This window comes from Ranitomeya variabilis, chromosome 2 (genome assembly GCF_051348905.1).
Source record: "Ranitomeya variabilis isolate aRanVar5 chromosome 2, aRanVar5.hap1, whole genome shotgun sequence".
Lineage (NCBI taxonomy): Eukaryota > Metazoa > Chordata > Amphibia > Anura > Dendrobatidae > Ranitomeya > Ranitomeya variabilis.
In genome coordinates this window covers 243,270,816-243,283,237 of record NC_135233.1, presented here as the reverse complement: position 1 = coordinate 243,283,237, position 12,422 = coordinate 243,270,816, and the positions used below count along the sequence as shown (strand labels likewise).

The 12,422-nt window shown below is 44.1% G+C and overlaps 1 protein-coding gene across 8 annotated transcripts in view; it reads right to left on the bottom strand.

Annotated features, from left to right (window-relative positions):
- SARDH (sarcosine dehydrogenase) overlaps positions 1-12,422 on the bottom strand; it is a 63,969-nt gene that overhangs the window by 19,162 nt on the left and 32,385 nt on the right. For all 8 annotated transcript variants that reach the window (XM_077284324.1, XM_077284320.1, XM_077284318.1 and 5 more), the window contains exons 11-16: positions 9,553-9,694; positions 8,406-8,489; positions 7,378-7,491; positions 5,291-5,429; positions 2,643-2,756; positions 287-434 (exon numbers count right to left, since the gene is read on the bottom strand). In XM_077284324.1, the coding sequence (XP_077140439.1) occupies positions 287-434; positions 2,643-2,756; positions 5,291-5,429; positions 7,378-7,491; positions 8,406-8,489; positions 9,553-9,694 (741 nt within the window). The remainder of the gene's footprint in view (positions 1-286; positions 435-2,642; positions 2,757-5,290; positions 5,430-7,377; positions 7,492-8,405; positions 8,490-9,552; positions 9,695-12,422) is intronic.

Genomic DNA, 12,422 nt, shown 5'->3' with positions numbered 1-12,422 from the left:
TCTGTAAAAGGTTGTATCATTTTCCAGGGACTGCAAAGAGTTGGTCATCTGTGTGGGGACCGAGCACTGAGACCCCATTGAATGCTCCAAATTCTGCTCCCACATAAGCTACGTGCATGTAGCCATGTTACAAGTTACCAGACTGATAAGAACCCATTGGGAATGGGAATGAAGACCTTCTTCATGGACATTCTACCTCTAGAACCTCCATGATCAGATTTCCAGAAGGACCGACTTGTTGTTGACTACATCGAAGCCATAAATGAATCAAGTCCTTACAACCTACCTGGCCGGCCCCTGAATGCTTATCATCCCCAGATCTTCAGAGCAGTCAATCAGCTTGCACTTGTACTTCTTGTCCTGGAGGACATTGTTGATGTGGCTCCAGTTATGTTGAGCGACTGCTCCACCGATGGCTAGATAGTAGGCGTCACCTGAGAATACAATAGACATCCACATTTTTAGTTTGTATCCAAACCTGTATGGATTACTAGAACTATCACTTGTTTGTTCATGTAAGGTTTTCACCATGTTCCCACCAATGATCAGAGCATGATGTGAAGATGGCATTGGAGCTTGTAAAGATCCTCCACCTTTTCCACTTTTACTAAATTGGGTTCACCCTCCCAAGGATCCTTCTCAGGCCAGTTCCTCTGGCACTTTTTGATGCCCTTGGTCATGTAGCAGGCACAAGATCATGAGGTCAGCATGCAGAACTTTTGTAACTTCCAATTTTACATTCACAGACATTATTATAGAGTCGCCCCTCTGCAGATATAACGGCTCCCGCACTTCTGGGAAGGATTTCTACAAGGTTTTGGAGGAGTCTGTCGGAATTTTTGCCCCTACATCCAGAAGAGCATTTGTGGGGTCAGACCCTGATGTTGGGAGGAGGTCGGACTTGGTGTCTCAGTTCTTAGATGGGGCTGAGGTCCAGGCTCTGTGCGGCCGCTCATGTTCGTACACCAAACTTCCCTCCATGTCTGTATGAAGCTTGTGCACTGGGCACAGTCATGGGGGACAGAAAAGGGTCTTCTCCAAACTGTTCCCACAAAGCTGGAGGCTACAATTATCCATACTGTCTTGTGCTGAAGAATTAAGACTTCCCTTCACTGGGACGAAGGGGCTGAGACCGCCCCCTGATAACAAGCCCATAGCGTTATCCCTCCTCCTTCATTTGTACAGCGGCACAGTGCAGTCGGGGGTAAAGTTCTCCTGGAATCACCAAACCCAGACTCCTCCATCAGACGCCGGATAGAGAAGTGTGATCCATCACTGCACAGAACACGTCTCCTCCAGAGTCCAGTGGTGGCGGCTTTACACCATTCCATCCGACGCTTAGCATTGTGCTTGGTGATGTAAGGCTGCATGTAGCTGCTCGGCCATGAAGCTCTCTGAGGGGGCGCTGTGTTTGTGCTGATGTTAATACCAGAGGAGGTCTGGACTCTGCAGTTATGGAGTCAGCAGAGCGTTGTTGACTTTTATGCCCTCTGCTCCTCAGTACTAGATGGTATGGCGGGAAGCCGGATATTATACACTGGTAGCAAAGGGGAAGCATGTTATACAACTGGGGGCGAGGGGATGGATATTATACAACAGGGGCAATGGTGGCAGATGTTTTTCATCTAGAATCAATGGACCGGAGGTTATACACCGGGGGTCAATGGGGCCAAAATGTTATTCACGGAGGGACAATGGGCCACAGGTTATACACCAGAGGGCAATGGGACTGAAGAGCAATTCCAAATTTAATGATTAAGAGTGCTGTCCCAATACTTTTCTGCATACACTGTACACCCACGCAATTCCTTGTAATTGTAGAATGTCACCTTCTAGTTTTTGGATGAAATTCCCATCAGATACTTCGCGTTAATGAAAAAAAGAGTGATGTTTAAAGTAAAACTAGGACATATAGCAGTATATAAAAAAAAATGTACCACAGCGAGCGGCGCCTGAACTGGCTATAAATGGAGTAGACCATATCGCTAGATGTGGTCATCAGTTGTGATGAGAGACAGAAACATCAGAGCGAGAGCTTCAAAGTCAAAGACTGAAGGGAGAACTAAGGATCGGAGGTCAACAGAGCAGCGTATTGGAATGGTAGCAACTAATAGGGATGGTACCTATCCCAACTGTTATACGGAATATACCGTAATCGGATTCAGCAGAAAAGTACTAGAACACATTGGCAAATGGTAATTCTGGAACTAGTGGCACATGAATCTTAGAATGGGCATATGGGCAGATAAGGTCTCAGCTAGAAGGCCCTATATTAGGGTTTTATATAAGCTCAAATCATGAGAACTACCAATATCTAGAAAATGTGTGAGATCTTTTACCCACTAAATAACCCTGCTGCTGTGACTATACTCAAAACACACACCAATAATTACCGTATATCAATCTTGTCAATCTCTGGAGAGGCAGGAAATATCCCTAGAGCCAAAAGAGCAAGTGATATTGTGGTGTGTGCGTTGGGTGGTCAATTGGCAGAACACGCAAAGAAGTGGGGTCCGCTCTTGGTTTTGTATAGATAGGTGCATAGCTACTGGGGGGCAGAGGTAGCAGTCAAATCAGAAAGGTGGGCGCTTTGTCCTCCCAACTTGAAGATGTGCCTTTTTCTCACCTTCTTGAATACCCACCCTCAAAGCCTGGAGAAAGAGCCGATGGAGAAGGTTCAGGTGTAAGGACGCTGACCGTAAGATCACTCTCTGTTCCTCCCCTCTGGTTCAACATGCAGGTGTACACGGTAGTCCCTATAGATTAAAGCAGACTGTCACGATTGTCATTGGAGATGGTGCACAGTATATTCCGCTGTACAAAAAGAATACATCGCATTCGATCACTAGTGATTTATCAGAGAATTATATATTAACGGTTTTTCATGGAAAAGGCATAGTTTGTACCAATGAGATGGTGGAAAAAAGGCTCATTGGATTCACAGGGACTAGACATACAACCCCTGGCAAAAATTATGGAATCACCGGCCTTGGAGGATGTTCATTCAGTTATTTAATTTTGTAGAAAAAAAGCAGATCACAGACATGGCACAAAACTAAAGTCATTTCAAATGACAACTTTCTGGCTTTAAGAAACACTAAAAAAAATCAAGAACAAAGAATGTGGTAGTCAGTAATGGTTACTTTTTTAGCCAAGCATAGGGAAAAAATTATGGTGTCACTCAATTCTGAGAAAAAAATTATGGAATCACCCTGTAAATTGTCATTCCCAAAACTAACACCTGCATCAAATTAGATCTGCTCGTTAGTCTGTATCTAAAAAGGAGTGATCACACCTTGGAGAGCAGTTGCACCAAGTGGACTGACATGAATCATGGCTCCAACACGAGAGATGTCAATTGAAACAAAGGCGAGGATTATCAAACTGTTAAAAGAGGGTAAATTATCAGGCGATGTTGCAAAAGATGGTGGTTGTTCACAGTCAGCTGTCTAAAATCTGGACCAAATACAAACAACATGGGAAGGTTGTTAAAGGCAAACATACTGGTAGACCAAAGAAGACATCAAAGCGTCAAGACCGGAAACTTAAAGCAATATGTCTCCAAAACAGGAAATGCACAACAAAACAAATGAGGAACGAATGGGTGGAAACTGGAGACAACATCTGTGACCGAACTGTAAGAAACCGCCTAAAGGAAATGGGATTTACATACAGAAAAGCTAAACGAAAGCCATCATTAACACCTAATCAGAAGAAAACAAGGATACAATGGGCTAAGAAAAGCTATCGTGGACTGTGGATGACTGGATGAAAGTCATATTCAGTGATGGAATAACGAATCTGCATTGGGCAAGGTGATGCTGCTGGAACTTTTGTTTGGTGCCGTTCCAATGAGATTTATAAAGATGACAGCCTGAAGAGAACATGCAAATTTCTACAGTCATTGATGATATGGGGCTGCATGTCAGGTAAAGGCACTGGGGAGATGGCTGTCATTATATCTTCATTAAATGCACAAGTTTATGTTATCCCATCATTTGAAAGGATGTTTGGGGATGATGAAACTATTTTTCAAGATGATAATGCATCCTGCCATAGAACAAAAACTGTGAAAACATTCCTTGAAAAAAGACACATAAGGTCAATGTCATGGCCTGCAAATAGTGCAGTTCTCAATCCAATTGAAAATCTTTGGTGGATGTTGAAGACAATGGTCCATGACAAGGCTCCAACCTGCAAAGCTGATCTGGCAACAGCAATCAGAGAAAGTTGGAGCCAGATTGATGAAGAGTACTGTTTCACACTCATTAAGTTCATGCCTCAGAGACTGCAAGCTGTTCGAAAAGCCAGAGGTGGTGCAACAAAATACTAGTGATGTTTTGGAGTGTTTTTTTGTTTTTTTTTCATGATTCCATAATTTTTTCCTCAGAATTGAGTGATTTGATAATTTTTCCCCTGTGCTTGGTTAAAGAAAGTCACCATTACTGACTACCACATTTTTTGTTCTTGATTTATTTTAGTGTTTCTTAAAGCCAGAAAGTTGCCATTTGAAATGACTTTAGTTTTGTGCCATGTCTGTGATCGGCTTTTTTTCTACAAAATTAAACAACTGAATGAACATCCTCCAAGGCCGGTGATTCCATAATTTTTGCCAGGGGTTGTAGTAGCTAGTACAAGTCTGGGGAGGAGAGCAGCAGTCAAGAACTTATTTGCCGAGGAAGGAGTCATAGAGAACTTGAACATTACTTAAAAGGAACCTGCCAGAATGATTTTATTACTGAAACTAGTGATAAGGCTGTAAAGGTCTTAATACAATGATGAAAATTACACTCGTTTTGTGGTAATCCGTTGTGACAGCGCTGAGAAATCGAGCTTTAAAGCAGCATGCAAATTAGACAGGAAGTGCACTGGTAGATTGACACGCCCCCTCATTGTAACTTCCTGGCTATTTTTCATGTGATTTCTCAGCGCTGGAACATCCAATTACCACAAGACAGGTATCATTTTATTTGTTTTACTTGGACCTATACAGCTACACCAGTAGTTTTATAAGCATAATCATCATGGTAGGTTCTCTTTAAGAAAAGTATTTAGAAGGACGATACTATGATTCTTCTGAAAATTGGGAATGGAGCAGCTGTCAGATAGGGCCAATTTTTTACAACAAATGCATATTATTCTTTGTTATGCCTTAGCACCTAATATCGATCTAAGGTATATTTTGGGGAAATATGGTTTATTATTTTAGGGTCTTGGCTATATGTAAGGACAGACACTCTTAATAAAACCCCAATGGTTCTTCTCTCAGTTCTTGGAGTTGATTGTATACCTGGATTCTTGTCAATGTTTGCAGTAAACAGCCAGTTAGCCGCCTTCTTGGCATCTGACCCAACTAGGTAGAACTTTCCAAAGTAGGACATGTTGAAGACAGCCGCCGTGTTCCTGCACATAACACATTCTTTCCTGATCTAAAAATGACAGCACGTCAAACACAACAGATGAACATTGGAGGGAGGTGGAGGAGGGGGGGGAATGATATTTTGAGCTTTCCACAGTTAGTAAAAGAACTAAAAGATGGAAATAACCTGTAAATGACTCATCCAAAACTTTCTGTCAGGAGGGTACAATGCACAAAAATCTCAAAGTAACCCTTTCATGAGTCTCTGAGCTTGGACCCCCGATCATCCTAATCATGAGGAGCACATAAAAAGTCCAAGTCTTCTGACATTGCAAACAGAACGTTCCCCAATCTCGGGGATGTGACAGCCGTAGTGAGAGGTTCTGGACCGCTAATTATAATGGAGATCTGGAAGGGGTTTGTCATCCTGTCTTGGTACATGTTCTCTACTCAACACAGGCTGTGCCTCATCTTCGCCGAGATGCCTGGAGACGCTGCCAAGAAAGCTGGCACACAAGTCTGACAAGCGCAGAGCAGGATATGTGTATTATTAACTTATGCCATCCCACTAGAATTTATCTGAACAGATAGGCCTGGGGGGAGGTAAGTGGTTAATAGGAAGTATTTGGTTCCAAGGAGAAATAAAAACATCCAAAAAGCAAAATTATAGGTTAACATGTACTATGGAGTGCTACGGCTCAAAGACTCCTCTGCTCTAGACCTTACACACCATTTTTGTGCTTTGTTTTTTTTTTTTTTTGTAAGAGTTCAGGCTCTAAACTAATGGCCCATCTATCCTACCATTGTGGGTAGCGAATCTTTTGAAATCCAACCTTTGCCAAATTTTGCCAAGAAAATCCGTAAGCAGCTGAATCGAAAGTACCGCACAGCCTCCAGCTGCCCTGAAAAGATGTATGTAATACTCTGAGGTTTCCTAAGAGTGTGTCCAACCCCTTTAAAAAAACTCTACAACGCGAATACAGCCTAAGTGAGATCAAAGTGACTTCAACATATATGTCTATAGAATTATATGGTAACCATTGTTCACCACTGTGCAGTCAGACACTCTCTGTGATGTTTATTCAGTGTTTTATGGATAAGCCGCAACGTTCTCTCACCATCTAGTTTCATCATAAATGGCTGCTGCATTCCCTGCCTCTGCTTTTATACAGGCTATGATAGTCCCTCTTTATTGGCTGTGCTGTATCATGTGATGTGATAGCTGCAAGGCATTATAGAGATTCACTCCCTACTGCGCCCGAGGTCATGTCAGCCTTCTGTGGATGATCTTCTGAAATGTGTAAAATGGCGCAGGTTTCAGGTACCTGATCAAAAAAGATTTGTAGGACAGAGGTCAACTTGCTACATCGGTAGTTTGTGGCCACATAGACCAGAGTTCTATAAATACCGGACTAGAAACGTGGCGTGAAAAGGTTTCATTTGTAGAGCCACCATTTCATTATTTCAACCTTCAAACAAAAATGTTCCGAAAGAAAAAAAAAGATAATATAAAATAACCCAGACCGAATGCTTTACAATCTGTGAGCTGCATAATTCACTCTGGCAGCGAGAAAAAAAAAAGAAAAAGAGCGAGAAACTCTGTGACTTAAATAAAAAGGGAAGGCAATAATTAGAAATGACTATTTTTAGGGATAATGCAGACAGAACAAAAAAAGGGAGAACGCCAAGTAAAAATTCTCGTGGCCTCGGGCGGTCACCTCGAAGTAGAAAGAAACCAAACTTCAAAATTTTACTTTGCCCAGGGTAAGTGTTAGGTCTTCCGGACTCTGCCCTACCCAGATGATGGTGGGGAAAAAAAAGGGAGCGGGCATGTTGGAGTTAAATACCTGATCTTATTTTGCTCAGGGAAGATAAACCACTGCCAGGGAAGTCTGGCAGCGGCTTACTCCCCTTACACAAGCACGCTCAACTGAACCGAGCATGCATGCCTATGGGGCGGAATATATTCATCCGCCAGCTATTGAAAGAGTATAAGCACCTTTAGGCCAATTACTTACTATATCATGGTGAGGAGGGAAGTTGAAGGTGTACTCTTTCTCCAGGAGTTCACTGTAGGCATAATCTTGGTGCGGCTGATGGCCGTAGGAGCCATAATAGTCATAGTCTTGGACCTATACACAAAGTAGTCATGTCAGTAGTCTATCATGATTAGCTGAGCCAGCACCATACAGGGCAGATGGCAGCTGTGTTATACAGCCAGCACCTACATCTAAGATCAGTGCTGGCTTTGAGGTCTCCTGTTCAACTCTTTACATGCAGCTGTCAATTACTGACGGAGACATTTACACTGCGCCATACGGCTGTGTGTCCATTCGAGTACCCCCTCAATGTGATCACAGTGTGCCAATGGAATCCAATGGCACCTTGGGGTCTTCTGAAGGCCCAATCACTGCAATCTTTGTACACCTGTGAAGCTCAGCCACAGGCTGGGCTTCAGAGGAGGCCACGAGTTGTCCTAAAAATTGCAATACTTAGGTACTGCGGTATATAGTACAAGTAATCAAAACGTAGGTTCAAGTCCCCTAGGGTGAAAAATATAATAAAAATGAAGATAAAAATTTTAATCACCCCGCTTTTCCCAAATTTTTTTTTTAAAAAGCATATTTGTTGGTACTGTGTCTGTAAATGTCCAATCTATGAAAACAGACATTTATCTAACCTGGCATAAAGACAAAATATTGAGCTGCAAAAAAATGTAATTTATGTTTTTGGGGGGCTATGGCGGAATAGGGTTTTGTTTTTTTTCTTACCACTTCACCTCAATTTTCTTCCCCATATTTTAATACATGACATGGTAAAGTGTACAAAACTACAGCTCATTCCACCCGCAAAAAATAAGCTCTCTTATAGCTATGTCGACGGGAAAAAAAAATGTTATGGCTCTTGTAAGAAGCGGAGAAAACAAAGTAAAACAGCAAAAATGAAAAATTAGTTTAAATGGTTCATTAAAAATATTAAAAAAAATTAGATGCCTACTGAGGGATTTGTTAGCCCATATTTGGACCACCTGAAGGAATGAACTCACCGGAGCTGGACCTTTTGGATTAAACCACCCTGGCCGTTCCCAGCCGTGTCTCTCCTGAAACACACATCCTTGTTGAAGCAGCTCCTGTAGAGAGAACAAATATTATCGAAAAATTATTATTTTTTTTCTAGAAACTGCGCCACTGTTGTCTATGGTTTGTGTCTGGTATTGTAACTTGATGGCAGTTTGCGTTACCGGAGCATGATCCCTGGGCAAACGCAACTCTTCTCCATCTGGCCAGCTCAGCTCTGCCTATGCACAACGTATATCCCCAAGACGCACAATACACAGCTTGCCACCAGCGACAAAATATATAAAAGTGCTAAAATGGGCAACAATGGTGATATAAATATCCCAACTTATGGGATAACTTTAGGCAGATACAGCAGGAGGCTCTTGGCAGTCGTAACTATCCATCACGTAGTGCCCGAGATGCCTAGCAACCATCTTAAAATATACCAGTTAGCGGGAGACCGGCTAACCCCGTTTTAGAGGGATCTGACAGATGACACCACAGGGAAGGCACATTGTCAGCGTGTTATTATACCATTGTTCAGAAATATCTAGAAAGGTCTAAACTTTGGGGGCTAATTGAATGAACCAAAAGGATGGCACCTGAAATGGTTAATCAGAAACAAGGCCTGTATACTGTGTGCATAGAAAGGAGGAGGCCTCATGGCTAAATTGGGCTGATTTATTCCACCATCACACATTCACTGTTGTTAAAGGAGATCTGTCATTTGCCATAAATATGTACTTTTTTAACCTGGTGTAAATGCCATTCTCCTCCTGAATCCAGTGATGTTTTTCTTTTGTTCTTGCGCCTCTCCACTCCGGAGATACGGCCCCCTATTCTCTGTATATAAATCTAGATTTGGTATCCAAATGGGTGTGGTCATCATGAAAACTCCCATAAAGGAATTGAGGACTATGCCCACTTGGCTAACAAGACTAGATTTGTATACCTGGAAGAAGGGTCCGTATCTCAGGAATAGAGAGGCGCAGGAACAAAAGAAAAACAACGCCGGATTCAGGAGAACAGCGGCATTTACACCAGGCCGAAAAAATACATATTTATTACAAGTGACAGGTTTTAGGTTTTTAATTAATATCTGGGACCCTTTCTAGATTATTTGCCCCTTATTACCTTATACAGGGGATCGGTCCGCATGCCCCTTCCAGCCAGAGGTTCATCATATGGAAAAACTACTGAGTAATTTTTGGCATAGGACTCATGGCTCCTCTCTCGGATCCACCGGTTATGATTGGTTAATGAGTGATGGAATCTCCTGTATTTTAAAAGAGACGAAAGGGTTAATTATGGATGGATGTGAAGTTTATCATTTACAGTGCGGGCCCTTGGGCTACAAGGAGACCTTAGAGGAACACAAAGCTCAATGGGACCTGGTATCAGCCCAGGTTGTGACAAAGTTCCTACTTTTATTATAGTTCAGGGTAATTTTGGCGTTTCTTGGTCCATTGAGATATAATAAATCTTCCTAAAAATATATATGTAGTCTCTATCAGATGTATCAAGACAAACAAAAACAATATGGGGCAAATATCTCAATGTGTTACACTCTGCCAGGGCACTACAGGTGCTGCTATAGTCAAAGGCCGTCTTACGTGTATAGATATATCAGAGGGTAACAATGGTGGCTCGCTAATACGAAAAAAAACTTTTCAAATATAACTTTTACTAAGTTTCATAAAAAAACTGACTCATAAACCCACTTCGAGGTGAAAATGCAATGTGCTAAATTTCTAAAGCTATATAGAGATAGTTGTAGGTAACGTGGGTGCACATAGGAAACAGCCGTATGGAAAATACATAGGGTCACAACTGATTGCCATACATTAGTGCATTGGTATCTCCTGATGAACCCAGTCATGGGGGAAATGCGTTGAGATTGATTTTGGCATTTTCCCGTACATCTGGATCATCACGTCTGTACAGATAAGCAATCAATTCTGACCCTATGTATTTTTTGGAAGGTTATTCCTTTGGTCAGGCCAATTGATTGTGATATAAATGTTTACTACTGTTATGCATGGTGCCCATACATGTGTTTTTGCAGCGCCCCAGAGTCCTGGTCGTTGCAGTACTGTCGCTCCGCCACTAAGGGGAGTGATAGTACGTCTGATGGCACTAAAGGAGTTCACCTGACCAGGTATGGCTACGTTCACACTAGCGTTGTGCGTCGCTGCGTCGGCGACGCAACGCACAACGCACGCAAAAACGCGGCAAAACGCACGCAAAAACGCTGCGTTTTGCGACGCATGTGTCGGTTTTTGCCGAAAATCGGACGCAAGAAAAATGCAACTTGTTGCGTTTTCTTGGTCCGACGCTTGCGGCAAAAAAGACGCATGTGTGGCACAACGCAACAAAAAAAAACGCATGCGTCCCCCATGTTAAGTATAGGGGGCGCATGACGCATGCGTCGCCGCTGCGTCGCCGACGCAAACCCGACGCACATTAGCTTAACGCTAATGTGAACGTAGCCTATCACAGTCACACATTACACTTCACACTCTGGCCACCAGGGGGAGCAAAGGGTTCTATGTATTAGGCCACTCCTCACACTCTGGTAAAACTGGGGGCTGGATAGGAAGTTAGGGAGGAAGCTGACTGGGTCTTGCCCAGGTAGCACCTAGTGAGAGAAGAGGTTGCTTAGGAAGATTCAGGGGGGTCCCTGTCAGGGGTGGGATCCTGACAGAGGCCTAGCGAAAGGACAGATTGTTACGGAGCCGTGCCTGCACCTCATTGCGGCGGCATCTAAAGAAAGGACACGAAGCGAAGCATATTGTGGAGAAGTGAGAAACGAGATCACAGCACAAAGGCGATAGAACCAGTAGGAGTCGTGCCCCGAGATCGGCAACATCCTACTGAGGCGCGTAGCCGGTGGCCTGAACGCCGAGGAAGTATTGGGCTCCACGCATTACTTCAAACCAACGGCAGGGCAGTTAATTATAGGATGGCTGCCTCACCTAAATCACCTAATGAAGACAACGGAGGCAATTGTGGGAGAGGGGCGTCTCTAGGGTCCCTATAAAATAACTCCAGGCCTACCCTGTCATACGGGTGCGTCCTATCCATATCATCTGGGGGACGGAGAGAAAGAACAGAAACATACACGACAGTTGTGAGGACTATCCCGTGGTGCTCAGCAGGGAAGTACTACAACACCCAGGCGCTAGTAGGTAGGCACGGATTTCCACCTGCAAAGGGAACTCTGGATGTGCCTTCGGACCGGCCGACCTCAGCCAGCCCAGTTAGCAGTGCTCTGGATTGCGGATGCCGAAGCCTTCAGTAAAGAGGTAAAGAGACTGCAACCCTATGTCCTCGTTATTTACTGCGACTTACACCGTCACCTACACCTTTTATTAGGCGCCCCTTAGCAGGACCACGGACCGGGTCAGGCCACCGTGACATCCTCAGAACCGAGAGACCCGGTACCAAGTACCCTGCCGTCCTGCATTTGGGGGCCGCTCTAACTTGGCGTCACAAACAGGATCTACTTAAGCCTGAAGAATCAGGTCATGTGTGCCTTGGAACTGTGTCTGAATTGTGCTTGAACTGTGACTTATTGCAAAGACTGTGTATTGCCGCTTCCCGCCAAAACCGCCGCCATTACCGCGCTAAGAGGAGCGCAGGAGAAGAAGAAGGGCGTGGAGTGGGCGTACGCAAGCTGAAGAGCGCGAAAGACAATGGCCGCCCAGTCTAAGTATTACTGTATCCTGAGGACGTGTCCGTCAGCCGCTGAGGTTCGCCTTCTCATTCTCTATGGAGGGTGGAGACCATGGAGACGGGGCCGCCCCCGAAAAAGAGCACGGGAAGAAGATCCAGAGGAGGGGACAAAGATGGCGACTTCCAGGACACCGCATGGGGACGACCCGGCCCGGCGCAGGGCTGCATCACCCGCAGCAGTCCCGGATTCACCGTTGCTGCAGGGACTGACCATCGCGGAGCTGCCGATGGGGAGGCCCAGCAGACAGTCGCCTGATGACTGGGTAGCC